Raw genomic sequence first — 27644 nt, 5'->3', positions numbered from 1 at the left:
GTAACTATCCCTTCCTTAATTTAATATATTCTCACAGCACAATATCATTTTTAGATGCGCATGTTAAGCACATTCTTTTACATTGAGTCCATCTTGGAAAAAGAAGAAGCTATCTAGATTTTACAGTGACCTACAGCATCAATGAGATCCATGATAGATAGAAGAGTGTGTATTGTCATTACCATGTTTGTGTTTATTTAGTTTCTTACATATATTTTACCTTTATCTAATCAAAATACAGATGTAAAAATATGGACTCAGAGTACACTAAAATGTGTATTACCCAACACATCTGTACAAACCAACCATCACACAAGTCATGGATCATTTTACATTATAGTTAAGGCCATGCAGTGAGACAGGAGTCCGTTTTTGCTCTTGTGGATGAGACAGGTGTGTCCGTGGTTTCCCTCATTTCTTTCTCCATCATTTGCCTTTCTTTGTTTTGGAAACCTTCTCTTTCCGCTTCTTTATGTGTTTCGGTACTTTGTTTTTTCTTTTTTCTCTCTGGGCTTCTTTGGTTGTTTTCTTCCTTTCCTAAAACATGAAAACAAAATTGGTATGGATTGGTATGGGATTCAAATATTCACCCAGTGAGATATTGCCAGTTTCTTCCAACATGTGTGTTGAGCAGAAGTACCTTCTTATCCATCTGTGACTCATCTTCTGGCTTCACTTTATCATCATGATCTTTCTCGCTCTCCTCATCCTCGCTCTCATCCTCGTCATCCTCACTCTCGTCCTCTGAGTTCTCCAGCACGTCACAGTGCTCCAGAAGAGCAGGTACCTACAGTACAGTGACATATCCACAAGAAATTACTATGATTTGCCACTGAATAATCAGTGCCCAGGTTACATATTTTGTGAACAGTTTTTACTTGTATTGTGAAAATAGAATAAATACAACTACAATTATACAGGTATACTAAGTCTTAAAGACCTATATAACGATTCAACACCTCTGATCAGTGTTTTTGATCTTTTTGCCAATGTGACAGTTCCCTGAAATATAGCTAAGTGGTCAGAGCATTTGATTGCAGATCAAGATGTCACAGTTGAAAACAGTTCAACCTTTGCTGTACGTCCATTTATATAAAAGCATATCCTACATGAAGACAATTAATACAAGATAATTACATTTTAAATATACATCTCGTGTGGGTCTTGCACAAGTAAACATGAGTCAAACTTACCGTTTGAACTCCAGAAAGGTCCTTCTTTAGGCCTGTCACTGTTTGGTAGAGAATCTGGACCACGAAGTAAACAAATACATTAATAAACTAGCCATACACTTGCATTTGCTTCTATGTGAAGCAAATGTAAGTTATTCTGGTGTATCTGCATACAGTACGGTATATAGTAGGGTAGGAAAACACATTGTTCAATTAAATAAATACAAAGTTTTTCAGTCATTGATACTTTTGGCAATATTGCATACTGGACTTTTAAGCAGTTTACATTGTCATTCTGCCTGTTGAGTGATGACTCATTTTCTGTCATGTTCATCATGGTGTCGACATCACGTTCGTAGTGGCTCACTTCTGTAAGCGTACGCGGAATGTAGGCATTCTTAAACACCTGCAATGTATTCAAAAATACTCATTAAGAAAAACTGAATAAGAAACAGAATATATAAAAGCAAAGACAAGCTAGTTTAGGAAGTGTCTAAATAAAATTGGCTTGTTCAATAGGTCACAGTGTAGATGTTGCAGTGTGATCATTTGAAGATATGTTCAAATGCAACTGCATTAGAGGGGAATATTGTTTCCTATACATACCTCTTCATTCACGCTTTCCTGATTGGATCGTTCCTCTACCGTCCTCTTAGACGCAATGTCCATTGCCTTCAACAAAAAATAAACAGGAAGTTATCAAAGTGAATACATAATCAAAACATACCTTCATGCCTATTGGGTTATGATCTTGGGGGGACATAACATACATGGCACTATTCAAACTCAATAAATCCTCAAATTAACATATATCAAACTCAATTCCAATAATCTAGATTGACTCCAACCCTGACATGTATTTGTTTTAAAACAACATCTAAGACATCCTTATCAACGCACCTTTTCTAAGTACAGGTGGATGTTGCTGCTTGTGATTGAAGGGTCAGTGACAAATTCAAAAAGCTCTCGCAGGGTCATCACAGCTACCCCACGCTTCAGGAAGAAGTCTAGAGAAAAAGGGACGAATTGAACAACCTTGAGATGAGAATTCACATCCATTAACAACATGACTGACACTGAATGTGAATATGCTGAGCTGTCAGAAGTGGTCCCAAACAGACGTTAGTGGGTTCCAAACCCACCGTTAACATTGGTGCAGTCTTTACGCAAGAACTCCAGAGCGTGGGGGTGGTCATGCTCAACTGACTGTGACACATCAATGATGTACGCATCCCCGTTGTGGTACCTTAAGAATATCAATTTAATAATATCACATTTAAAATATATTAATTGATGAGAATACATACATTCCATAAATTCAATAAAAAAGGTTCTCATTAAAAAGGTTCAATAAAAAACAACAGCATAAGAAAGCAATATTATCATTACATAATTGTCATTTTGTAAGCATTTATTCAATATAAAAAAAGCACACAAATATTCAACACTTTAGATTAAGAAGAAACATACAGCATGTTGAACTCACTGAGGTCCGCATGGACCAGTCGAGCATCCTGGTACATCCTTCGCATGTTCTCGATCACTTGAAGATAGAGCTCTCTAGCCTTGGACTCAGAAAAAGATGCGTTTTTCAAAAGGGGAGCAGCCCTGAGAATTAGAAAGCAAAAAACTGATCAATCACTGAAAAAAATGCTGTAAAGATTTACCTTTGAAGTGTATGAAATGTCATTATAGTAAATTGTTTGCTATTAATTAGTCACAACTGCATGACTAGAAGCCTAAGCTGTAACAAAGGGTTTATTGTCCATCTAAGTGGTTCTTACATGTCATCCCTTCCAATGAAACTCATGAGAAGAACATGGCTTCGCAGCATAATTGGCTCAGGACTTGGGATCTCTGCCGTCTGCAACCTTAAATCAAAAGACAGCTGTTAAGACAGCCCAATGACATTGAAGAGACGCCCCATTTTTTGTTGTGCAGGACAATGTCTAATGCCAACAATGACAGTTACAATTATTCATGTCTGTTATTTTGGACCTATGAATAATCCAGTAAGTGCCCCCGTGCCAGTGTAAAGCAGCATACCTGATAAGATTTCTCATCTCCTTCTCTGCCCAAGTTCGCACCATCTTCCTAGGGTTTCCTTTACAGTAACCATGCCGGAATCTGAAAAACATATTACTTTAAGTTCAACCTACTGCCATTTCTTGAAAGAGGATGAAGGAATTAAAGAGAGTGGGTCAAAATGACACATCCTTAGCCCCCTTATTAGGACACGGTTATTGCATAGTGTTTGCATGTAAACCAAAGTTGTGGGTAACTTTTGTGTCCTTCATAGGTAAAAATGGAAATATTTCTTACCTGAATTCTCCACTGACATACTTGTCACGGTCTTTGAACAGCAAGATCGAGGTCTTGTATATCTTGATGGCTCTGTTCTCACCATTTGCGGTGGTTGCATGGTAAACATTTGCCTGATTGTAGAAAGAATGTATGAAGCACAATCCCATTAATGACCCATTCATTTGTACAACAACTGTCACTACCCAGTCTATGAACAGTCCTCAAAGTAAAACTGGTCAACAGTTTAGCATACTTGCCTCTTTTCCTGTGCTAATACATCCGTTTATCTCAGAAATGACCCCCCTACTCAGCATTTTGAACAGAATCATACGAGTCCGTGGATCCAAGACCTTAAAAAAACGGAACAAGTAAATTACAAATAATGCACTACCAAATGTATATTGCCTATACAGCATGTCATTTGTCAACAGGTGCTTGTGAACCTTAACAGATCATAGTTGAACCCATTGATATGATTTATACTAATTTATATTGGTCAAACACAATCATCATTATACCACCCACAAAATACATTGAATTGGTAGCTTTTTAGAGCTGTAGCTGGATAAAGCGGCAATTGAGTTATATGTCCGAATATGTGAAACTGTAGGAAAGTCATACCTGCTCCACTGTAGCCCGATCTGATTTGTCTTTTACTCGATATCTAAGAAGTAGGAAGAATTATAGAAAATTATAGGTACCAAAAATTGATTCGCATTTTTATGATGTCATGAATAGTGGTACATACGTGCCAGCGTCCCGTTGTTTCTGCATCATAGTGACTTTGTTGGTCACAGAATCTGCATATTTGAGCTTATCTAAAATGAAACAGATAAATCAGTTGGTGCTCTGCATTTCCTCTTACACAATATTTTACAACAATGCAGGCAGCCTACAGTCCTCCTTGCCAAAGTTGCACTGCTGTGTTTTCACATTACTAACATAAATGAGCATTGGGGAAAACATTTCAAACATACCTAGGTTTATCCTGTGTTCAAACTTTCTCAAGGCCTTGTCAGTGGGGGTTGAAAGTTGCTGTGATTTGCTTGTGGAGTTTTGTTTATTTGCCTGCAAACATATTTAAATATGATTTAAATATCAAAAGAATTCAGTACTTCAAATAACCCGTTTGGTTGAGAGATGTAGGCCGATCTTTGATACACATTAGTCTACCTGGTGATTCATTCCTGTTCTGTTGGCTGTGTAGCGTTTTGTCAAGTCCATCCCTGACTCATCCCAGTCCCATTCTTCATCATCATCATCATCATCATCATCATCATCATCATAATCCTCCTCTTCAGCCATGGAATGTATTGACGTTTCCAGATGATTTCGTTCCACCTGGCACTTCAATGTAGGGATCCCCGCTATTGGTTGTATGTTGGCAGAACTGGAATAATAAAGCCAACCCCATAATTATGTAATAGTTAGCTAGCCCAACTGACAACACATTTATCAAGGCCAATTCTACAAAACACTTGCTAAAATCAAAAGAAAGGCAAAATAAAGGCCCCCACACTGTCTTGCTCTCTAGTTAAAGTAATCTTACTGTACTGACTGGAATTTCTGGGGATCATGTACACTATTGTGCACTGCTATATCTAGTAACATTAATATTAGCGACATACAGTACCAGTCAAAAGTTTGGACACGTACATTTGAGTATTAAACATGTCAGACATACAAGTTTTCAACTAAGACATTCACACTCTTTCTACAATTGTATGGTATAGCTAAAGTTAGGCTTTCAAATTTTAGATGTATTACCCTTCTGTTTCGTCTGCATCATCAAATTGACCCGGTACAATTTGGGTCATAGACATAGTTTTAAACTTGTGGTAAAATGTCAAACAAGCTTTAAAGCCACCAAAAAAGATTAAAAGGGTGGCTGCCTGGCCGATACCAGCGTGCCGTGAACATTTCCGCTCACGTGAGTTGTTGACTACGGATACTGGGAGGTTCAAAAGGGTCAAAAACATAAAACAACTCAAAAGACTGGTGAGCTTTTTTCAATTATGAGCTTGTGTATTTATTTATTTTCATTACATGTATGTTTGCTTTATTAGGCATACAGCACTGTCGTGTTGGTTGTACTAGTTAGTGCCATTTGATATTGAAAGCTTTTTTTTCATTCCAAGGCAGTGGGTGGCAGTAATTCTCAATACACGTGTTGAAAGAAGAAAATTTGTTATCAACATGGCGTCAACGAGCAAAACTCAAGTGATAGCTTTGTACAGAATGCTTATGAAAGAAAGCAAGAAATTCCCGTCCTATAACTACAGGTAGAGATGTAATGTTGTATGATGATGTATCCGTAGCCTGATATGACTTTTATTGGAGTGTTGCAGCACAAATTTTGACTACGTCATGTTAAAACCTCACAGGCCACATCACAGTATTTTCATAATTTAATTGCTCTACCTTTCCCCAGATAATAATTTGGAACTTCATTAAGTGTAATTTCCATGGATGGTAGACTAGTGGTTATTGTTAACCAAGCGTCTTACAAAATACATAGATAATGTAGTAATTATTATTCTATTCTACTATTTTCCAGAACGTATGCACAACGCAGGGTCAAGGATGGCTTCAGGGAGAATGTACATGTTGACAACCCTAAAACGTTGGACTTTCTTCTGAACCAGGCCAGAGAGAGCCTGGCCATCATCAAGAGACAGGTAAAGACTGCCCCATGAACTTGGAACCTATTCATCACAGTGTCTGATATTTATTTGACTGCAATAATAATTCACCAAAAAAATGTGTGGCTTGTGCACCTGACTCTTTAAGAATGTCAATAGCTGAGTGGAAAAAAGTGAAACCAGAAAAACATGGGGATACTTGGAACTTCTGTCCCCATTGGCTAAATATATGCTCTCAATGTGCTCTGTGTTTAAAGTAGAGTTTATAGAAACAACATTTAATTAACCCTCTCTTACTGACAAACAATGTATCTCTCTACAGGTGTCCATTGGTCAGCTGTACACTGCTCAGATGACCATTGTGGAGAGAGTAGGGGCTTGAGGTCTTCAGAAGTGATGGTAGTTCTAGTGAGGAATGTCTCCCTGCTGAGGAGAAGGGACTAAAACGAGACTGGGGCTGAGTCAGCTCTGTGGCTTCTTTAGGCTTCAGTCTCAAATGTTCTCTGTAATGTCCTGTAATTTATTGTTATATAAATCATTGTAATTAAACTTGTATGGATTCATACTTCACACTACAATATGTATTTTTATTGACTGGATCAATACGCAACATTTTATTCTGTGTTTTCTCTCTCGCAGAACTAACTATTATTTGTCTCCTTTGTAACATTAATGTGCAAAACACTGTACACAACATGTACATTGTAAATAGCAATATGGAAAATTTTAATTGACAGAAACCCTAACAAGATCAAGCATAAAGTGTGATGTTTGGTCTCCAAAGTCAATGGGTAGATTCCACTAATGGATAGTTTTCATTGCAGTATTGGTTGAATTGATTTGAGTTGATTCCATTTGTCCCCTATCCTTCTTTCAATCCTGACTTTTTTGCCACGTGAATATGCATAGGAATCATCAAGCATATTGAAGGTATGTTACCTTCCTTTGCAATACTGTAGGTGAGAGCCACCTGTACCATACCTTTACCAACTGTACCATACACCTACTGAAGTCCGCCACCAAAAAGGGTAGGCCTTATAGGTATTTTAAGTGCTTTTAACATTCAAGTGTAAGTGTATCAAAGCCTCCACTGATAAAATATAGATCCATAAAATAGAGACTTACATATATAATATTCTATTCCAATACAACAGGGGGCGACAGCGGACTATGAAGATAACCTGCGTTTAACAAATGAACGAAATAGAATTGAATGACGCTGGTGAAAGGGGACACAGGCGTGAAGTGTAGCTAGTACCATGAGTGTTTACTTTTTGTTTTTCTAAATTATTTTTAAGGCAAATCTTGATTAGAATGTCTAGTGCTGAGCTGCAAAAGTGTCCTAGAACGTTGCTTGTGTGCGAAAAATCAAATTTTGAGGACGAAAATTCTAGATATAATACTCACGTGTCACATCATTTCTTTAATCATAAGGTAAGGAAACCTGTAATTAACCTAAAGTTTACACAATGTTATATGCAAAGAGGTTGCTCCTGTACGTAATCAGTCAGCCATTTAATTGAGTGTTTGAGTGATGTTTGTTCGATCCTTTCAGGTGTCGCTGTTTTTACCTGACTGTGGTGGCCTTACATCACGTCTGACCAGTGTCATTAACGGGTTCAATAAGTTTTATTTAATCAAGGATTTGCCAGTTTATAAATTGCTGGAAAAAGAGTTCTTGGACAATGTTCTGCATAAAGGTAAGTGCTTAAAATGCCTTTGATTAGTACATTTAGATAGGGACTACTTCTCCACGACACTTCAACTGGCCCCTTTCAGGAAAAAGTGTATCGACTTGTTGACAATAAGGTACCCACGTGTCTGTTTCAGGTGGTGTTTATGCTCTGTCCTACAAGACAAGAATTGATGAAGATAACACCATAGCACTTCTTCCAAACAGTGAGTTGGTTGCACTTTGTGGGGGAGGATGCAAAAATACATGAACATGTCAAGGGGAAACATTGTGAATACTAATGAGTTAACGGTTCCTTTGTGTTTCTTAAGGACAGCTTATTCTTTCACTGGATAAGGACACGTATGAGCAGCTTGGCCTTGAAGGAAAGCCTTCGCGTTACAATCACAGGCGGGTCATGAGATATGGTGAGAACCATGAGAAATTTGGTTCTACATTATGTATAGTTGTGTATTGATAACCAAGAGGGCATGTGTACAACAATGATGACAGACAATGTAGAAGAAAAGTTGGGATATTAACATGTTTATTGGTTGATTTAATAGTAGTGACCATCAACCTGACTGAGAAGTCCATGGCTCCTGGAGGGAAATTTCACAAGAAGGTTCTCACCAGCCTGCAGGAGAGGGTCACCCTCAAAAGTGACTTCCTACTGTCCCAGCACAGCTCAGGTAGTTAATACTTTCTCTTAACCCTTGTGCTACCTCCGGGTCACAATGACTGATGGGTCAAAATGACCCGAAGATAACACAAGGGTTAAAATTGTTCACATCAGTGGAATACAAACTAGAATTGAGATGTCATTCTACATAATATGTAGAATTGTGTATGTAGATGTATTTGTACACTGTCAACGCTATGAACCCCCACAAATCAACCATCTTATATTGTTTATTATTTTTTTCTGGAAAAACCAATGCATGGTAGTCATTAGTGCTAGGCATGTTCTTTTTACACATAAGCAGAATGAGTGTTGACCAAGGCTGCCTGATGTAATCCAAAATGCCACGTTCCAAAATGTTGCCCATACATTCTTAACTTTATTGGATATTTTTGTCATTGTTGTGTTGACCTGTAGGAGTGGATGGAAACGAGACCCTGCAGAGTTTCCTGTCCCATTGCCAGTGGACAGAGCACAGGCCTCATGTCAATACCCTCACTCTGAGGGACTTGCCATGTCCGGCTCTCCACCACTCGGATTTGCGGGGCGACCAATCCTCCTGTGACCCCACAAACTTCCTTGAGTGGCTTGGAGCTGTAAATGCAGATATTGACTGGTATGCGGGGAACTCAGAATATCTATCCTGGTGTCAACTCATTTGTTTTAGTCTCTTTGTTGTGAGAGACCAATCAATGTTTTGGCTGTGTGGGACTGAAATGAATGGCTAAACACATTTTTGTAGTTGAAAGTCTCCCATCAGTGTTTTGTTTTATCCTTTACAGTGACAATACTGCAACTAGTTTCCTGTCAACGTACGCTTGTCCTGAGCCCCATATTCCAGTAAGCCGTGCTCTACTGTGCACTATCACAGGCTTGCTTTTACCTGAAGACATCTACAAACTGTTGCAGGAACTTCGGTACGTTTTACATTCTGCTACATTGTGCAGACCACAATGTGCAGTCAATGGTCATGTATGTGTTGTTGGTTTTAACACAGCCAAATCTGCAAGATTAATGTTGTGAATATTTCTCACTGTTTCAATTTCTCAATGCATTTTTAAATGCATTCTGTGAACATTCTGCAATTAAAATACTAATACTTTGACAATAAATGGCCTTCATACAATCCCTAGAAAGTTCTCAAAATAGAATGATCAACCAATGTTTCATATTGATTATTCAGGCTGTTAATATAATGGGCAACAACTTTACTATTTGGTAAAGTTAGTTATTAAATACAGCAAATTCTATTGATTCAAACCATTGAGGTAGGTGGATTATCATATTTCCAAAGAAGCCATTTAATGATTAATGACGTACTTTATCAATACATCTACAAGTAATAATTGAAAATGCTAGTGACTGACAAGTGTTCTTCTCTTTTAAGGAGTTATTTTGATGAACCAAAATTCACATCCTGGCTGTCACTGACTGTACATGGTTTCATGGACAGTCCAGTTTCCTGGGGGTTCAAAGAACATTCATTTCACAAGGGAGGGGAAAACTTCTATAATTTTGTCATCTTCAAAAACCAAGATTACTGGCTGCACATGGGTGCTGGTGCTCATGATGAGTGTCCACCATAACCATGTGCCTATTAACTTTTACAAAGCTTTTCACGGCAACATTTCTTCCAAAATGTCAACTGTAGGTGGAACTAATTGGACTGAATTACAGAAGTATGCAGTTCAGGATGTAATTTTCTTTAAACTGTATTTTTTTAAGTTGAATTAATAAATCAGTGTCTAGCGATCATGTTGTAGTTTTTTTTTTTATTCATCAAGGTTGATAAGAAGTGTTGTCAATTACTGTTTTTTTCCCCGTTCAAGCACAGTACCTCACCAGATGGCTTGGTATACAGGGCAGAGGTTCAGCTCCTTCAGGTGACACCCCCCCCCCCCCCAGTATCAAGCAGAGAAGAGTGATGATCTTCTCACGATTTCAAAGCCTAATTGATGAAAAATACATAGGCTTACTGTCTGTGTGACCAATGACAAAGTGGGTTTGGCTGTTCAGGTCGATGCCAATACAGCCCTACAAAAAGAGTTGATGCATTTACTCTCACTTGGCCCATGCCTGGACCAGTGGCTTGTTTTGGTAATTTGCTAGAAGGCAGGCTACCGCAAAAAGCTGGTTAATACTGCCAGCAATGGTTAGAGGGATAACTGTGTCGAAAAGTTTGTTTTCTTTGATATGCCTTATTGCTCGCTCTACGTGTATCCTTAGTCGTGCGTTGTCCTGAGTGACCAGCACTTCACTGTGAGACAGCTGTAATTTTTTGGTCAGAAATGGTGGCATGTAAACTTTGCAGGGCATTAGGTCATCGATTCTGAATCCCTTGTCCACCATTACAGCCATGTCTTTATCTAAAAGACCGATAATGCCAGATCGCTTGAACAATTCTTTGTCACTGACAGAACCAGAATAGAGTGAAGAAACAAATGTAACAGCACCATGTGGTGACACACCGATCATTCCTTTCACAGTAGTGTTGGATTTATACTGAGAAAACATCTCACTCTGTAAGAGTAAAGAAGAAGGCATCTGGCATTTCAGCTCTGTACAGTCAATAATTACTTGGGTGTCTGAGTATTTGCCAAACACACTTGGCATTGTGGCTCCTATTTCCTCTGGAGACATCCATATCCGAACAGCACCCAGTAAGGTGTACAAAAAATTAACCCAGGTTTTGATGATCCTGCTGACAGTGGACTGATGAATGTTGAAGCGATCACCCAGATCTTTCTCCTTCAGACCCAGCGACAGGTACAACAAGAACAGGAACAACTCATCGATCAGTGGAAGGCATCGGCTCTGGTGGATACAGGGGGAACAAGTCTTAGTTGTGATAAGAATCCTTGCATAATACTTGTGTTGTGTGCCAATTATTCAGCAAGCTGCTTTTAAAAGCAAAATGATGGGTAACGTTATTTTACATTGTCCTTGTTACACATTTTACATGTAATTACAGTCAAGTATGCTTATGACATTCAACTAACCCTAAACAAAACCCTAATACCAACCTTATTGTAAGAAGGACACCTTAAAATAAAGTGTAACCAAATTATGTAATATGAACTAGGCTTACTGGTCGAAGAAGTTGAGCTGCTGTTGTGCTGGTCGGTGTTCGCGTACCCACACGCACAATCCTCATAGTTGCAGGTTCAATCTGTCTCCAAAAAGCATCTAGATGACGGTAGCTGGCAAATCTAAAATAGTGAAAGAATTGTGACATGTACAGATGTGCCAGCGGCTCAGTGTTTGGACATCTAAGATTATACGAACCAATGTAAATATGAAACTATATGTACCTGGTGTAGAATCTGATGTCATCGTCCGATGCCGAAAACCTCTCCAAGCCAAATGATTGCTTCAGTGTAACCTCTTCCACCCTCTTCCGCAGTTCTTCGATTATCTGCTTTTGCGCCTCTATTTTTTCATATGCCATATCTAGGGCTGATGGTTCTGGTTTGGCATAATAGTCGTGGCACTGAAGCAGCACATCAACATCCATGCTGTCCTCTACTTCATCCTCTGGCCGTTGTGCTCTCTCACACACGCTTGGTATGGCTGCCGGTAGGGAGTAGCCGTTCCAGGCAAACAACATGGGCACAGCCCCCTCTTTTAAGCGTCGTCGACCACCGTCAATGACATCCGTGGAGACGAAATGTCTACTGCACACTGTCGTGGTCCTCTTAATCACTAAATTTGCACGTCTAACATTGCGTATCCATACTTTTCTGACCGTTTCATTCTTTGGGAAGTGGTGGAAGCTGACGGTGGAATTAAACCTCCCCGACATTTCACACTGAGGAACGCAGCAAAAATCACTGTTCGGATTTTCCCGCTTCTGGTACTTAACCGGTTTGGATAAATACATGGTCTTCACAGTTAAATAATTTAAAACGCCGAAAATGCTTAGAATAATAATAATGTTATTGTTGATTGTGTGTACTAGCTAGGTTTGCCGTTGGGTTAGCACAGATTACCCTGCAAGTGGAAGTGGTGAGACCTGTTTTCCGGTTTAGTCATGTGACGTTCGACAAACACCCTTTGATTTGAGTTGATGACAACTTGTCTACAGTTGTTTTGATTTGAGTTGATGACAACTTGTTTACTGTTGTTTTGATTTGAGTGGATGACAACTTGTCTACTGTTGTTTTGATATGAGTTGGTTGCAACTTGTTTACTGTTGTTTTGATTTGAGTTGACGACAACTACTTAAGAGCTAACTTGGCTGTTGTTGATTCATTCACAATCTGCACTGTCTACAGCGAAGTCATCGATACGAAAGGTACGCGACGATATTTAGCCATTGCATTCTTTGAGAACAAATGAGCTAACATTAGATAGCAGATAGGGAGCTACCTTTTCAATTTAGCAATTTCACACTCGAAGTACTATTATTGATGGTTTATTGTCTAATAATGACCACCGAATCACCGCCGTGCTGATACAGTACAACTAAAATGCATTCGGTCATGTACAGTACTGTAACCGTTATAACAATTCAAGGTAGAAATAGCCTACTCAGGAATTCTTTCTGTTTTGTAATTTTTACTAAAATAAGGGTAAAATATACACCCATTTAGGAAAAGTCAGGGTCCTATTGTTATTTGTTTTTTTTCCCCAATTGCTATTACATTGCACATTGCAGTCAAAAGGACTGCAAAGTCCCACTAATGTTATCTTAAAATAACAGCACTCATGCCTGCCTGATGCCTGCTGTCCATTTAAATTGCTTGATCATAACTTACTCGTATATTTTTTCTTATAATTCAACATAGATCGTGAACTCAATCATAAATATACCATGTATAAGCCGAGAATCCCGGAAATATCATACGAACACTGTATGTACAGAGGAACTAAAATGTGGGACCTCTATGTCGTCACCTGCCTCGTCACTTGGGTGCAAGGCCTGCTACTCATCCTCTTCAAGAAGTTGACTCAACCAGTTGTCAAACCGCACCAGTTCTTGCTCCCGACACGTCACAAGGCTAAGTGCAAGGTGAGCAAGAGTAGGAGGTGTTAGGTGTTACAGGGAGGGTAGGTGTTAGGTGTTACAGGGAGGGTAGGTGTTAAGTGTTACAGGGAGGGTAGGTGTTAGGTGTTACAGGGAGGGTAGGTGTTAGGTCTTACAGGGAGGGTAGGTGTTAGGTCTTACAGGGAGGGTAGGTGAGATTATGAGGTGGTGCTAGGAGCTACGAGTGTTAAACCCATGTCATTCACAAACCACGCTGTGTTTTTGTTTCTGAAACAGTGTGTTGCTCCGCCATCTTTTTTCGACCGCGTAAAAGTGCATGCGTCAACCCTGGTGTCGCGCCGACACCCACATGGACGCTTCCTGGTGAGCACGGTGAATCCCAGCCTCACTCACCCTCCCCCAGCCCTACAGGCCGTAATAATGTAACCGCACCTTTTCTCTGTCCAGACGGTGTTAATGTTCTTCTTGAACATGGTGTCTTTTGTCATCTACCTGGTCCTCACTATGAGGTGAGTACAGAGAGCCAGCTCCTCTGCCTGGTCCAATAGCTGAAGAGTGTGAGGTTCCCTCTCATGTTGTGCCTGACAGGCCAGTTGAATACTGTGTGAAGGACTTGGACGCCCTGCTCCTTGTGGACATGGGTTTGGGCTTCCTCCACCATATGCACTTTTGGCTCAGGGTAAGAACTTCCTCTGATATACAACACCAATAGTCGTAAATGCCTTTCATCTTCATGCAATGTACAACACCAATAGTCGTAAATGCCTTTCATGTTCATGCATTAGCATGAGGTGGAACTGAGCGGTCGAGGGTTGGACCGCAGATTAAGAGGTCACAGGTTCTGATGGCCTCTGGATGTGACGTTGGCTTCTTGTTATTAGTTCCTGTTTATGACGGCATTGTGTCTTTTCTTGTCAGTTTCTGTCTGCCCAGGATCTGATGGTCATGTGGTTGGACTACAAAACCATCGTTGACATGTTCACTGTCACACCATCATGTTTTACAGTAGTCACCGGTCGGGCCTGGCTTGGTAAGACCCTCCTCCCTCCCTCTCTTTTCCCCTCCCTCTCTTACCCCCTCCCTCCCTCCCGTCAGGCCGTCTCATGATGTTCCCTCCCTCAGGCCTCAGGTTCCTCCGGGCCCTGTACATCCTGGAGCTCCCAGCCGTCCTGGGGATGCTCAAGATCCTGACCAGCAAGTAGGAACTGATGGAACGAAAGACCCTGGGTTAGGATCACATAGAACTGTTCTAGGTTGGCGTGAGACTTCACTTCTGGTCCTTTTCTTCTTCTGTGGTTCCACAGGACATCTCAGAGGCTGTGTCGACTGGGAGCCATCCTCATGGGATCCCTGTTTTTTTACGCCGGCCTCATTCACCTGGTGAGGACTTGAATCCAGCAATACACGCCAAATCATAAACATGAAATACATTTGATTGATTTCGCAGGTGCTTTCATCCAAAGCAAAAAACATGTAGTAAAGAATATAGAAAGTACTGCAGAGATTCAAGGGACAGAAGTGCATAGTTCTAACAGTATGACGATGGTCAGAGTCAAGGAATGGTCTGTATTGACCAGGCAAGATGCAAGAACAATATTAACTCAACTACAGTGCATCTCGTAACATCTTAACTACAGTATAACAGTATAGCATAGCACAATGCAGAAAAACATTGAGAGCAACATAATTTAATTTAATTTTGAGTGACTGGTGTTTTCAAAGACAGAGTACATCAAAGCTTCTGAAGTTAGAATCAGAAGGTGTTTCTCTCCTCTTGGTTGCCCCGCTGTAGGTGGAGAGCTCTGGGGACCCCTGGCTTGAGATCTCCAACGCCTCAGGCCGTCCCTACTTCCTCTTTGTGTACTTCCTTACGGTGACCATGTCCACAGTGGGCTATGGGGACGTCCTAGTCTACACTGTGTCAGGACAATTTCTAATCACCGTGTTCATCTTCATCTACCTGGTACGCCCCCCTTCCCTCCTGCCACCTTCCTCTCCCTCTCTCTGTTCCATCATGTCTGTTCCTGGCTCATCCACGGTGTCGTCTACAGGGTATGTTTGCCAGCTTAGTACCCCAGATGATGGAGATCGTAGCAAACAGGAAGCGCTTCACTGGGGCATACTCCAGCGTCTTGGGGAAATCGTGAGTCATCTGTCAATACAAGGCGGACCTACCCAGTCTCTGTCTGGAAGAAGCTTCCAGATTCTCATGTGCTTCAGAGACCATCCCTTTTTTTGTGTCTCACACTGATGTTCTGTGTGTGTGTGTGTTGCAGGCATGTAGTGGTGTGTGGACATCTTTCCCTGAGCAACATTGAGCCGTTTGTGAAGGAGTTCTTCCATGAGGACCGGGGAGAGGTTAACACCGACCTCCTCTTCCTGGGGGAGTGAGTGCAGCTCTGACAGCCTCTGTCAGCTACACCAGTTCATCTGACCCCCCCCAAACATTATCCAAAGTGTCCGACATGGTTTCATATTTTAATTTTCAGTCTCCCCCTCTCTGGGTTCCTCCTCTCTGACACCCCTCCCTCCCTCAGCTTCTGCCCTGACGCTGAGCTGGAATATTTTTTTAGTCTCTCTGGGAAAATCAACTTTTACCAGGGCTCGGTGAAGAACAGGCAGGACCAGAAGAGAGTCATGGTAATTGTGTTCACACACACACACACACACACACACACACACACACACACACACACACACACACACACACACAGGAAAGAGAGTCATGGTAATTGTGTCCACACACACACACACACACACACACACACACAGGAGAGAGTCATGATAACTGTGTTCACACACAAACACAGAGACGTGTGTGTGTGTGTGTGTTGTAATGAAGGATGAGACCTCCAACCGCTTTTTGTAACGTTGCACTTGAAACATGATTGATTGCTCGTATGGATATTTAATATCCATATTGTGGTGGAGATGATGTTGTTGCACAGTCTAGTACTGTAGCTAAACAGTGTTCCTTGGCACCAACCACTGAAATACTGTTGGATTTGTGCACTTGTGGTCCTGGATTCTGTGCTGAGTGTCCTTTGTGCACTCTGATTAAAGTTTCTGCTGACTGGATGAAGTGTAAATGTGTGTGTGTAACCCTAAAACTAGAACCCTGGTAGATGCGCAAAGCGTCCGCCTGTATAATTCTCTGTGACAGGTTTGCTGCCGACCCAGATGCAGAGGATTCAGACACATTGATGAAGTAAGCACACACACTCACAGACACACTCACACACACACACACACTCACAGACACACACCCACTCACAGACACACACAGATATCCACACATCAACAAGGTTTCTCCTGTGTCGTCTCCTTCTAGTGTGATCACCGTCAAGACCTATCATCCCAAAACCAGGGTGATCGTCCAAATGTTGAATCCCAGCAGCAAGGTAACACCTCCCCACACTGTCTGTGTGTGTGTGTGTGTGTGTGTGTGTGTCTCAGGGTGTCAAGTGCTCCTGTCCCTGTGTGTTCCAGGTCATGGTGCAAAAGATTCCACACTGGGACTGGAATCGTGGCGATGCGGCGTTGTGTCTGACAGAGCTCAAGCTGGGAATCATGGCCCAGAGCTGCAGGGTCCCAGGATTGTCCAGCTTGCTGGCAAATCTGTTCACAATGCAGAGTGATGTGGAGGTAAGGAGTCCGCCTGGATACATCCACACACACACACACACACACACACATGGGCCAAAGACTGTCAATAGATTCATATTCAAACTGCTTTAGTCATATATCAAAGTCACAGATAAGAATATAGTACATGGATCAATACAACAACAAAAAACATTTTTTTTAAAGAAGAAGATTGGCGTGAGTTTTGAACCGAGTTCAATGTTTAGGTTGGCTGTTAAAAATGTTTTGCTTTCTGGGTTAAGTCAGAGTATCGAGTTTCTGATGGGCTCCCAAGATCTTGGAGCCGACATTCACTACAGCATTGACGCAATTCTTGTCCTTCAGACAACCCATTATCAGAGACACTGTACACAGACACACACATACCCACACAAAGACACAGCACACACATGCAGTACACAGACACACATGCAGTACACAGACACACATGCAGTACACAGACACACACACAAGCTAATGCTGACCTCCCTGTGTTTGCTTCCTGCAGCAGAAGGGAGAGTCGTGGAAGAACCTCTACATGGAGGGCATGTTCAATGAGATCTACACAGAGCACCTCTCCTGGCCTTTTATAGGCATGTCCTTCACCCAAGCCAGCAAGTGAGTCACTGCAGCCCGGCTTCAGCATGAGGGGAGATGCATCCCCAGCATGTGTCCCCACAGACACATGCTAGTTGTGTGTGTGCGTATTGAATGTGTGTGTGGTGTGTGTGTCGGGTACTTCAGGCTCTGCTCCCTGAAGCTGGGTCTGCTGCTCATTGGCATAGCAACCTACAGCGAAGACAACGAGATGAGGTGCGTGACTTCCTGTTTACACCCCATGCATTTCCTGTTCGAAAGGCACGCCGGTCATCTCGCCATGTTATCGTACATAACAAAAAGTATTGTGTCTTTCCTCTCTCTCTCTCTCTCTCTCTCTCTCTCTCTCTCTCTCTCTCTCTCTCTCTCTCTCTCTCTCTCTCTCTCTCTCTCTCTCTCTCTCTCTCTCTCTCTCTTCACGTTAGTGTTCTGGTGAATCCTCGGAAGTGCATCAAAATCAAGCGGGGGACTCTGGGCTTCCTGGTGGCCAGCGATGCTAGTGATGCCAGGAGGTACAGGCAGTCTCGGAGCCCCTCTCACCCCAGGACTCACACATTCATATCCTGTTAGCCATGAAGCCTGTCAGCTCACTAGGAGAGATGGCTCAATGTCCACCTGTGTATGTGTGTGTTCTCCAGGGCCAGTATCTACTGTGAGAGGTGTCACAGCCGGGTTAGAAAGCCGTCCAGGATGAGACCGTGCCAGTGTCCTGAGTTTGATCACGGTAAGAACTCCCAACACTGGGGTTTGAGAGATGATCCCACTGGCTCATGGGAACAGTGACCCTCAAGCGAGATGTGCTTCACACCAGCTTGCCTGCCTCCGCTTTTGTCACAACTGGTGTCTGGCCTCTCCACACTCTGTGACGCTGTATTCTGCCGGATGTATTTATTTAGTCATCTGTCTGGACGCGTGCGTGCGTGTGCGTGCATTCGTGCGTTCATGCGTGCGTGTCTCCACCAGACGGCTCTCTGACCTCTGCCATGAATTTACGACGCCCATCTCTGGGAGTGCTTCCCTCCATGTAAGTACACGCACAGACACACACACACACACACACACACACACACACACACACACAGAGGTCCACCATGAGATGAGTTAGTGAGAAGATTTCATGTGAAAGAAATCAGTCCAAGGGATCTATTCTTCCTCCCTCTCGGGCTGTATTCTCACCTGAGCCCCAGATGGAACGTCTCTACTGCCAGTGAGCGTAGAAAACATGTTGATGAGTGTGATGATGAGGTCCACATGAGTGTGTGTGTGCTGCCGTTCCTCCGTCTAACAGTCCTGATCAGGAGGAGGACGGTGATTGGACCCAGGAACTGGAGGCGGAGGGTCAGGTGACGCTCGACTCCACCGGAATGTTCCACTGGTGTTCCCCTGTCTCCCTGGAAGAGGTTACCCTGGTGAGACTGGGACACTGGGATTGCACACACACACACTTGTAGAAACACACAAATACACTCTCACACAAACGAGCTTGCGTGTGTGTGTCCTGCCCCCCTCCAGACCAGACAGAGTGCCAGTGCCCTGGCCCTCCAGAAGCACGTGGTGGCCTGTGTGTTTGGGGACCGTGGTTCCAGGCGGCTGGGCCTGCGGGCCTTCATGATGCCTCTGAGAGCCAGCAGCCTGACCAGCCCTGAACTGCCCACCGTGATCTTCCTGGGGGACAGAGACTACTTCCTGAGGGAGTGGCCTGACATCCACTACTTCCCTCACATCTATTTCCTGCCTGTGAGGGTAACGGGAGGAATGTGGGTTTGTGTGTGTGGTTGGATGGGGGGGTGTTAAAGTGTGTGGTTGTGGGTATGTGTGTGTGCGGTTGAAATGAATGGGTGCCTGTTGTGGGGTCCTGGTTCAACGTTCCGTTGCTCCATCTGTTCCTCATTCCACCCCCCTCCCCTGCACCCCCCAGGGTTCGCCCATGTGTCTGAACGACCTGCGTGCAGCGGGGGTGACCCGCTGTGCGCGGACGGTGATCCTGAACTCTACGGGATCCACCGAGGACACCCAGACGCTCCTGTCCTGCTTCAACGTCAATGGCCTCAGCCCGCAGACGGAGGCCCTCAGCGCACTCAGCCTCTCTGGCAACACCCACGGATCCCACCCACCACGCCAAAAGTCGACCGGACAGTCCGTCCCTCTGCTCGTGGAACTCGGTACTCGGTAACTTGGAACGATGCTGTCATTGCACTACCGAAGATTCTCCCAGACACCTGACTTACCCCCTCTCGCCCTCCCTATTCTCCCTCCTACCCTGTTTCACCCCTTAGTTAACATTTTGAAAGTGAAGCTTATGAATGAGACCGACAAGCTGGAGGAGGCAGACAGCTTCCCGCTGACGGACGCCTTCTCCCAGGGGAAAGTGTTCTCGGTGGACGTGCTGGACTCCCTCATGGCAGCCGTGAGTCACCAGGAGGTTTGAGTCCCTGTACTCATCCCTCTACTGTCATCCCCGTGACCTCATCAGTCTGTATGGACACAGGGTTCAGTCTGGGGATACGCTCCTCATTTAGCTCCATCCACAGTGAATCTACAAAACTCTCCAGCTAGGAAGTCCAGACCTGAACATTCATAGACACCGCAAATTAGGATTGGGGTTCAGGGTTAGAGTCAGGGATTGAGTCGCTGTCTCATACAACAGCACGTGGTGCTAGTTGAGTGTGTTATGTGTGTGTCCAGACATTCTTCAACTCCAACGTACCGCTGCTGGTGTCCACACTGGTGACGGGCGGGGACACGCCCCTCCTGGAGGCCCAGCTTGTGAGGGACAACCAGCTGAAAGGAGGGGTCATGTCCTCCCGGCTCTGGGCGCTCCGCCGGCGCTCCAAACTGGCCCAGCTGGCCCTGAAGGACCAGCCTCTGTGTCAGCTACAGGTGGAGGAGAGAACACACACACTGAGAACACACACACACACACTGAGAACACACACACACTGAGAACACACGCACACTGAGAACACACACACACACACTGAGAACACACGCACACTGAGAACACACGCACACTGAGAACACACACACACTGAGAACACACACTCACACACACTGAGAACATACACACTGAGAACACATGCACATACACACGCGTACGCTCGCACACTCTCTAGCTGTCTCTCTGTCAGCCTCTAACACCCCTCTCTCTCTCTCTCTCTCTCTGCAGTGTGTGTTGTTCAGAGATCTGTTTGGCCAGGCTCTGGACTCTCTGGAGATCCTGTGTTTCGGCCTGTACCGTCTTATAGACCCTCCCAACCGCTCCATGAAGAGGTATGGACCACAACACCCTAACAGAACACAAGAGGATACAATACAACACACCACAACACAATAGGACAAAATAGAACACACCAGTTTACAATAGAGATGAAGCAGACAACAGCGGGCGAGGTTGTAACAGCAGAAAGCAGTAAGAGCATGATGAGGTGGAGCTGCTGGTGACAGGATGTTCTGTAGAAGGTAACAGTTGTGTGTCCTACAGGTTTGTGATCACCAACCCTCGAGGTGACCTCCCTCTGCTGGCCTCAGACCAGGTCTTCTGCTCCGTCCCCTTCCATCAGTCCCACCTGCTGACCCAGTCCCACCTGCTGACCCAGTCCCACCACTGACCCAGTCCCACCACTGACCCAGTCCCACCTGCACACACACCCCGTCTGAACCCCCTTCCACAGACCTCACCTCTCCCTAACCCCTTCTGAACGCCCTCCCTCCAGACCCTACCTCACTCCATCCCTCAATGGGAGAGGGATGGAGGCCAGCGATGCCACTGACCCCAGTTCATTTATGATTAAATTGTTAACATTGTGGAAAAATTTTATATTTTGGGGGGAGTATTGTTTTGAATAGTTTGACTTGAGTCACAGGAATAGAATAACACAGAATGACGCGTTGCAGCGCTGTGTGTGTGTTACACTTTTCTTAGCCATATGGGACATTTCATCAATATGAAGATAAACTAGAACCTGCGTTCCCAGGAGTTGAATTGTGAGCTGGGTGAAATATATAAACGCTTACCAATGAAGTGTAAATATGGCAATATTCAATTACTATTATTTTCAAGCCTCCACTAGAGAAACTTTATAAACAGTTTAAATCACGTATGACATTTCTTTATAAACATATGAAATGATGACAAAAGGAAATAATTAAAATACAATGAAAATAAATATCAGTCTTAATTATGGTCAAAAGCCTTCACACTGCCTGTGATTGTGTGAGGAAGTCTACAAATCTGAGTGCTATAAGGAGGTTTTGTGGAAACATTCATACAATGAACTGTGTCTTTTACAATGTAGAACAGTACAAGTAACCAAACGATGTATCTAGAAACAACAATTTGCTTAAATTAAGTGTATGAATGTTAATGTGTTTGAAGTGAACAGGCTAGTACTTTACATATCAAAATAAGAATGTGACAAATATTCAACAAAATTGATTTAATTCATGAAAATAGTTTGTGGTAGGGACCGTTATGAGGGCCTACTTGTTTCCATTCTAAAAACCAATGTATCTTCATACCAACAAATAAGTGACAGTAGGTCTGATCATAGCACAATATGTGTAATAACCATATAATGGATAAATAGTGAGACTCCTGATTGGGATATTTGTACCCTCTTATATTGTCAAACACATACCTGCAATTTACTTGAACTTGAGAGGCAACAATACAGGAGTTAGTTTAAGTCATATTTAAATTACTATTAATAAAAAATAAAAATAAACAACTTCTTGTACCCAAAACCCCACCACTGTCACAGCCAACTCAGCCTAAATGAAAATAATTACAGTCAAGACAAACTAAAAAAGACAACAGCCATTAGTTACTAACACTTACTTATGGTTGAACTTATACTTTCACTTATGAATGGTAGTCCCCAAAATATTTTTGAAAATCCTCACCAATCAAGTTCATTACTATTTGGGCACAGTTTCAAGTCATCTCCAATGACTCTTTGCATGGTCCATCAACACACTGCCATTTCAGTCATTTTTATTGTGCTCTATTGATGTCATAAGGCTGATTCATGTTCAAACAGCAAACCAACATCTTGCTTGCCAATCCGTTCAATGTATGCCGGTTAGCTGATACTGTTCCAAGCAGCATTTTCTTCTAAAGGCCATGGTGATTAGTAAAATAGTAAAAACAATGCTTAGAAGCAAAGATCTGTGTTTCTGCAGACTTATGCAACAGTCCTGTTCTGTATGTAGAAGCGTTGTTTTCCTCCATGACTGTACACAGGAGCTACTTCCCTTGACAGTCATACCTTGCAGGAGCTATGGGGGAAGTTTGTGTGTTAAAATTCATCTGTTTTCTTCTGCAGGTACTTGAGGATGGAGTCTGTTCCTTGCAAGGAGCCCCATACTCTCTTCAGTGCCTCACACTCACGTTCATTGGCTTGCTCCAGAGCACCTCGGTTTGTGTTTCTCATCAATGCTTTGGACTCTCGCAAGACCTATGGTGCAATAAGCAGAGGGCCCCACATGGAGAAGCGACAGAAAAAAAGAAAGCAAAAGTGAGAAGAAAAATGACCAATGACATGGAGGCATTGACTGAATAGGAATGTAGATTACATATTTACATCTGAGCGTGTCACTTTTTCATTTTTTACTACCATGTTTTTTCCATTTACAACTGTTACTGAGATCTTGATCATTTTGAGTCCCAACAAAATATCTGTTCCTAGACAGCCCACTAGTGTCTGAATTTGATCACAAAAGATCAGGGTGCCAAAACTATCTATTGATACTGAAAATCAATCATTTGTGAAGAGTGTGTGTGTGTGTGTGTGTGTGTGTGTGTGTGGGTGGGAGGGTGAATGGAGGGGGATGGCTTTTGATGGTCTAAAAAGCGAGACAACAAAAGATATAAACTGGGAAGCTAAACACTGCCAATGACTGTGAGGAGATGCTATAAAAACATTCAAAATAAACTTGAAAATCAAAGGAAAAGGATGACTTACAACTGAATTACAAGAGACTAGCTCCCTAATGCGAACCATCACCTCCTGAGTGAAAGTTCCTGGCCACAGAACCTGGGACACAAGGCCTTTGGCACAGGCCTCTTGGGCGGTCAGCTTCCGTCCACTCAGCAGCATCTCATTAGCCTGGAGGAGACAGAGCGGAAAGTAACAGGCCTATAAGAAAGGCGTTGGACTGAGTGGAGAGAGCAAACAGTACTATAAGGGGGAAAGGGATTGTGGAAGAGGAAGACCGGTGGAGACTGGAGAGTGAGTCATAAGGAAGTGCATGATGGAGAGATTGTTATGTCTGGATAGAAAGGGTAGATGAATTAACAGAATGAGTGAGAAATCCCAGCTGACAGAATACACATTTTCCCTCATATAAAACAGATACAAACAAGTGTGAGTCACATTTGGTCAACACCTAATTCAATTAAACTGAGCAACTAATGCTCAAGGGAAACTAGTCAACCAAATCTGTTCTACATAGTGTAAATAAGGCTGTAATTACCAATGGTATTGGTAATCACTATAAGATTGTCATTATTAATTAATGAAATCCTAACCCCTTAGCTGCAACAAGTATCTTAACACTACACTTATAAGAACCATAATGTGGATTCAAACAAATACCTTGACGAAGCCTAAGGGAGTCTAATTCCCTATGTTTATTCTGACACAACATGGTTATGAGATTGTACAGCCAAACTGACCGAGGCTACACCCATGATGCGAGGGAAGGTCAGGGAAGCACAGGCATCTGGTGTCTGTCCATATGTTGTGTAGGGAGTCTGGAACCAGGCCTTTTCATTGGCCCAGACCACATCACACAAGGGGAGGATTGCAGCCCCGAGTCCCACTGCAGGTCCATTCACAGCTACGATGATGGGCTTCTTGAACTGGATGAACGTGTTAACAAATGTTCTAGAAATTGTGGGAGGGGAAAGCAGAATGGCTGTATTATTATACTATTTTAAGTACTGCCCAAGATTCACATCCACAGAAATATGCTTCTATTGTTTCAGTCTGCACAAACCAAAACAGTTGTATACACTTCACTACAATTGTGGATATGGTTTTTAAAATATATATACACACATACACATACACACACATATATATATATATATATATATATACATAAACAAAAACTAATCTACATTTAACACTGCTCAATGGTGGTCAACAATTAAGGTTCTGTTGATAACCATAGATACGTCAAGTTGACCGAACTGCTTATCTCACAATCATCACCTTCCTACCTAATGGTTTCAGCCATCTTAATGCTTTCTTTCTTCCTGTCCTCTGTGAGTCGTCGGATGAAGTAGATGAAGTCTAGACCGTAGCAGAAGACACTGCCCACTGCACTCAGCAGGACCAGCTTACTGTCGTCAGCTGCCGCTGTTGCCATGGCACTCTGCATCTCTTTCATCACCTGAGGAAAAGTTACAAGAGGTCACAAATACTGAAAGGATGTTGTGGTCAATTTGCTATTTATTGACAAAGGCTACATATATTTTGCTATCCCCAGCGCATGACTATTTACATAAAATTGCCAAATATCTACAAAGATTATATCAATTGTGGGGGGCACATTTGTTACTCATTTCACAAGTGGCCCGCATCATTTCCATGCTGTATTTGAGTTTCTTGAAAAGCACTGATATAAACACAATGCATTATTGTCATACCTAGTGTGTGATCATTAAAACGAATAAACGAGATTCATGACTCACATCAGGATTGAGGGAGTTATTTTCAGAGGACTTGGTGGAAAGCAGGATGTGTGTAAACCCGTCCTGCTTCTTGACAACAATGTCCCTGTACCTGTAGGCACTTTCTGTTTGTCGAACACTAAATCTAAGCCGTTTGTCAAAGGCAGAGCGTTCTTCAAAACGCCGTTTTCCTGTCACATGAGAGACACTGGTGACTCCCGCCACTGCACTCTGCAGGCTTGCCATCCTATTTGCTGTCAGAGTATTCATTAGTGTTGATGGTCCTAGGTTCAAAAAGCACAGAAGTAGTGATTTTACTATGACAATTACTTTGAGAAGGCCATGAGTTCAAAACATTCCAATTGTGCCTTTAAATAGGTTCATAGGTACCTATTTATAACTGCATTGGGTCGCAAAAGTTGTTAAATCGTTCATAGTGATATTAGTCAAACTAAAACATGCCACATGCACAAAAAAACTGTGGATGGCAACAATTCCTCACCTCGTCCGTTGAGAGAGCATATGGCTGCGGGTGTTACAGGGACTTGTGAGGGGGGCAATGGAGGTTGAGTAGGAATCCTGGGCCTCGTCCCCATGCGTGCTCGCTCTTCCCCTGGCCCGAGCAACACCCCAGCAGGCTTCACTAGCAAGGCTACCTCTGGAGGCACAGAATCAGGCTCCTGGCCTCCCTGCTCCAAACTGTGAGCTGCCTCACTTGGTGACTGCTCAGAGTCCACATGGTTGTTCATAGGGCTTCTGGGCACCAATATTTTGATCCCAGACTTGGCCAAGTCCACACTTCGCCTTGCTGTGCCCATCAGAGAAGTTGGGGTATAACCTGTGCTGGATACTGCACCGCTGGACTTCTGGCTTGAGGTTAGCTTCTGAGTATCTATTTGAACGTCAGTGTCACACCTGTCCTGCAGTGGCAACTGCTGTTTGGTTGCTACTGAGGTGGGACAATAAACATTCTCTTGTTTTACTTTGGCACTGCTTGCACTGGCCCTATTGCCAGTACTGAAACTGTGTGGTTGTGGCCTGCAAATCTGCTTGCGGGCATTGTTGTTGGAGCTGGTACTGTGGCTGGCAGGACTGCGTGTGGAACGTAGTATGGAGTCGTCTCTTTGTCTTTCACTCTGTTGACGGTTATACTCGTGGATGAACGTCATGCAGTTGGAGAAGTGCGTTTCAGGTTCCCAGGTATCTCCTTCGTAACCATAGCCCCTCCAGCGCACCAGGTACTCCATCTTTCCCTTCTTACTCTTCCGTTTATCCACTATTCTCTCAACCTTGGGGATGTGAACAGGAAAATACATCATAATTGCACAATTTTATTCACCCTCAAAACTAAATTACAGTTAGTTTAATATCAAGAGACAATTGAACATATGATAAACCAAAATCAATGGCTTGAACAAATTACTGTGAATACCAAATAAAATCCGTTGATGGTGGTTAAAAGTAGGCCTACTTTTATGGATCTTAACGTAGTGTTTCAAGCACAGGCAATCTGTCTTCCATTTTCACATCATATAGATACTATGCCCATGTCACCCAAATAAACGATGCCACTGTAGGGTTTTTGCTATGTCTACTTTACTGTATCTAGATAGATAGCCAAGTCTTTCCCAGTCTCAGCCACGCGTTGGTAAGCTAAGTTAGTTAATAAGCAAGCAAGCGAGGACAGCAAGAAATGTGCCTGCTGGTTAACTTCTCTGTATACAAGCTGACCAGAGACATTTAAAAACTCGAATGTCTTACAGATAGCTCTAGCATTGCTATAAGAAATAAGTATCATCATGTTAGCTAGCTAAGCTAGTCAGAAGTAATTGGCTAGCTGGCCAGCCCTAGACAGTACCGACTAGCGAGTTTTGTGCGACTAGTCATGTCGCATGAACTACCTACGGATGCTTCATACCTCATAAAGCTCTTCTGTGGCCATTGTGAGTGGTTACAGAATGTCTTGGTGTTTGATTTTCCAGCAGGAGGATTCGGGGACACTTTTGGATAGTCGCAGCTGATGTTGAGTAGCTGAGTAATGAGTGCGAGAAGCTAGCTAGCTAGCTAGCTAGCGTCTTAGCAATGTAGCCTATCACTGGTATCAAAGTACTTGATAGCCTAATTATCTCCTTGGTAATTGTCTGAGTATAAATTACGCAACATCGTTAGCTTTCCAGCTAACGAATCACGAACGCACAGGGTTTCAAAGATAGCAAAACAAAAAATAACTTGCTAAAACTTTACTTTTCAGTCTTCCTACACCTGCATTGAGCCAACTTCCGGCTA

General features: G+C 42.9%; 6 protein-coding genes across 7 annotated transcripts; 3 read left to right on the top strand and 3 right to left on the bottom strand.

Moving 5' to 3' along the window:
* Positions 1–174: 174 nt before the first annotated feature.
* riok1 (RIO kinase 1 (yeast)) lies at positions 175–5369 on the bottom strand. Its single transcript, XM_067253267.1, has 17 exons — positions 5244–5369; positions 4650–4866; positions 4454–4544; positions 4225–4294; positions 4098–4140; positions 3734–3826; positions 3495–3607; positions 3219–3299; positions 2957–3043; positions 2643–2780; positions 2315–2418; positions 2073–2179; positions 1779–1844; positions 1459–1578; positions 1194–1247; positions 641–787; positions 175–537 (listed from the first exon to the last, which is right to left on the bottom strand). The coding sequence occupies exons 1-17, from the start codon at positions 5297–5299 to the stop codon at positions 427–429; spliced, it is 1698 nt and encodes a 565-aa protein (XP_067109368.1). The 5' UTR covers positions 5300–5369; the 3' UTR covers positions 175–426.
* A 260-nt stretch (positions 5370–5629) lies between these two features.
* On the top strand, positions 5630–6696 carry lyrm4 (LYR motif containing 4). Its single transcript, XM_067253688.1, has 3 exons — positions 5630–5758; positions 6034–6154; positions 6441–6696. The coding sequence occupies exons 1-3, from the start codon at positions 5673–5675 to the stop codon at positions 6498–6500; spliced, it is 267 nt and encodes an 88-aa protein (XP_067109789.1). The 5' UTR covers positions 5630–5672; the 3' UTR covers positions 6501–6696.
* Positions 6697–7370: 674 nt separating this feature from the next.
* rpp40 (ribonuclease P/MRP 40 subunit) lies at positions 7371–10229 on the top strand. The gene is made up of 8 exons (XM_067253038.1): positions 7371–7552; positions 7674–7818; positions 7949–8017; positions 8123–8218; positions 8357–8482; positions 8890–9088; positions 9255–9389; positions 9860–10229. Exons 1-8 carry the CDS (start codon positions 7433–7435, stop codon positions 10056–10058), a joined length of 1089 nt encoding a protein of 362 aa, XP_067109139.1. The 5' UTR covers positions 7371–7432; the 3' UTR covers positions 10059–10229.
* Positions 10230–10379: 150 nt separating this feature from the next.
* Positions 10380–12448, bottom strand: ftr97 (finTRIM family, member 97). The gene is made up of 3 exons (XM_067253036.1): positions 11784–12448; positions 11561–11681; positions 10380–11286 (listed from the first exon to the last, which is right to left on the bottom strand). Exons 1-3 carry the CDS (start codon positions 12350–12352, stop codon positions 10534–10536), a joined length of 1443 nt encoding a protein of 480 aa, XP_067109137.1. The 5' UTR covers positions 12353–12448; the 3' UTR covers positions 10380–10533.
* A 285-nt stretch (positions 12449–12733) lies between these two features.
* LOC136958908 (calcium-activated potassium channel subunit alpha-1-like) lies at positions 12734–21864 on the top strand. Its single transcript, XM_067253037.1, has 27 exons — positions 12734–12766; positions 13260–13483; positions 13736–13822; positions 13907–13968; positions 14048–14138; positions 14378–14489; positions 14582–14657; positions 14764–14839; positions 15252–15422; positions 15511–15602; positions 15736–15846; positions 15997–16099; positions 16585–16667; positions 16791–16860; positions 16949–17104; positions 17592–17701; positions 17828–17896; positions 18106–18192; positions 18319–18404; positions 18644–18704; positions 18969–19089; positions 19193–19417; positions 19599–19842; positions 19957–20087; positions 20366–20560; positions 20847–20950; positions 21162–21864. The coding sequence occupies exons 2-27, from the start codon at positions 13286–13288 to the stop codon at positions 21286–21288; spliced, it is 3048 nt and encodes a 1015-aa protein (XP_067109138.1). The 5' UTR covers positions 12734–12766; positions 13260–13285; the 3' UTR covers positions 21289–21864.
* Positions 21865–22000: 136 nt separating this feature from the next.
* On the bottom strand, positions 22001–27601 carry cdyl (chromodomain protein, Y-like). 2 transcript variants are annotated; one of them, XM_067253033.1, is made up of 7 exons: positions 27277–27601; positions 25861–26647; positions 25380–25642; positions 24906–25078; positions 24357–24567; positions 23644–23787; positions 22001–23136 (listed from the first exon to the last, which is right to left on the bottom strand). In XM_067253033.1, the coding sequence occupies exons 1-7, from the start codon at positions 27298–27300 to the stop codon at positions 22978–22980; spliced, it is 1761 nt and encodes a 586-aa protein (XP_067109134.1). In that variant the 5' UTR covers positions 27301–27601; the 3' UTR covers positions 22001–22977. The 2 variants fall into 2 exon arrangements, with proteins under 2 accessions (XP_067109134.1, XP_067109135.1); XM_067253034.1 differs by having other exon boundaries at positions 23686–23787.
* Between the last annotated feature and the right edge of the window lie 43 nt (positions 27602–27644).

Source organism: Osmerus mordax, chromosome 16, assembly GCF_038355195.1.
Source record: "Osmerus mordax isolate fOsmMor3 chromosome 16, fOsmMor3.pri, whole genome shotgun sequence".
NCBI lineage: Eukaryota > Metazoa > Chordata > Actinopteri > Osmeriformes > Osmeridae > Osmerus > Osmerus mordax.
Note: the sequence above shows the minus strand (reverse complement) of the source record. Positions and strands in the feature narration are given on the sequence as shown.

Excerpts from the sequence above, each read along its gene's own strand:
- riok1 (XM_067253267.1), bottom strand. The coding sequence starts at position 5,299 with ATGTCTATGACCCAAATTGTACCGGGTCAATTTGATGATGCAGACGAA. Across the intron at positions 4,867-5,243 it reads GATGCAGACGAAACAGAAGG|TTCTGCCAACATACAACCAA; the intron begins GTAATACATCTA and ends TTATTATTCCAG. Across the intron at positions 4,141-4,224 it reads AAACAACGGGACGCTGGCAC|ATATCGAGTAAAAGACAAAT; the intron begins GTATGTACCACT and ends CCTACTTCTTAG.
- ftr97 (XM_067253036.1), bottom strand. The coding sequence starts at position 12,352 with ATGTATTTATCCAAACCGGTTAAGTACCAGAAGCGGGAAAATCCGAAC. Across the intron at positions 11,682-11,783 it reads GACATCAGATTCTACACCAG|ATTTGCCAGCTACCGTCATC; the intron begins GTACATATAGTT and ends TCACTATTTTAG. Across the intron at positions 11,287-11,560 it reads CAGCTCAACTTCTTCGACCA|AGCCGATGCCTTCCACTGAT; the intron begins GTAAGCCTAGTT and ends TGTATCCACCAG.
- rpp40 (XM_067253038.1), top strand. The coding sequence starts at position 7,433 with ATGTCTAGTGCTGAGCTGCAAAAGTGTCCTAGAACGTTGCTTGTGTGC. Across the intron at positions 7,819-7,948 it reads GGACAATGTTCTGCATAAAG|GTGGTGTTTATGCTCTGTCC; the intron begins GTAAGTGCTTAA and ends TGTCTGTTTCAG. Across the intron at positions 8,219-8,356 it reads CAGGCGGGTCATGAGATATG|TAGTGACCATCAACCTGACT; the intron begins GTGAGAACCATG and ends TTGATTTAATAG.
- cdyl (XM_067253033.1), bottom strand. The coding sequence starts at position 27,300 with ATGGCCACAGAAGAGCTTTATGAG. Across the intron at positions 26,648-27,276 it reads CCACAGAAGAGCTTTATGAG|GTTGAGAGAATAGTGGATAA; the intron begins GTATGAAGCATC and ends CACATCCCCAAG. Across the intron at positions 25,643-25,860 it reads ATGCTCTCTCAACGGACGAG|GACCATCAACACTAATGAAT; the intron begins GTGAGGAATTGT and ends TTTTGAACCTAG.
- LOC136958908 (XM_067253037.1), top strand. The coding sequence starts at position 13,286 with ATGTATAAGCCGAGAATCCCGGAAATATCATACGAACACTGTATGTAC. Across the intron at positions 17,105-17,591 it reads CAATGCAGAGTGATGTGGAG|CAGAAGGGAGAGTCGTGGAA; the intron begins GTAAGGAGTCCG and ends TGCTTCCTGCAG. Across the intron at positions 20,088-20,365 it reads TGGACTCCCTCATGGCAGCC|ACATTCTTCAACTCCAACGT; the intron begins GTGAGTCACCAG and ends GTGTGTGTCCAG.
- lyrm4 (XM_067253688.1), top strand. The coding sequence starts at position 5,673 with ATGGCGTCAACGAGCAAAACTCAAGTGATAGCTTTGTACAGAATGCTT. Across the intron at positions 5,759-6,033 it reads TTCCCGTCCTATAACTACAG|AACGTATGCACAACGCAGGG; the intron begins GTAGAGATGTAA and ends ACTATTTTCCAG. Across the intron at positions 6,155-6,440 it reads TGGCCATCATCAAGAGACAG|GTGTCCATTGGTCAGCTGTA; the intron begins GTAAAGACTGCC and ends ATCTCTCTACAG.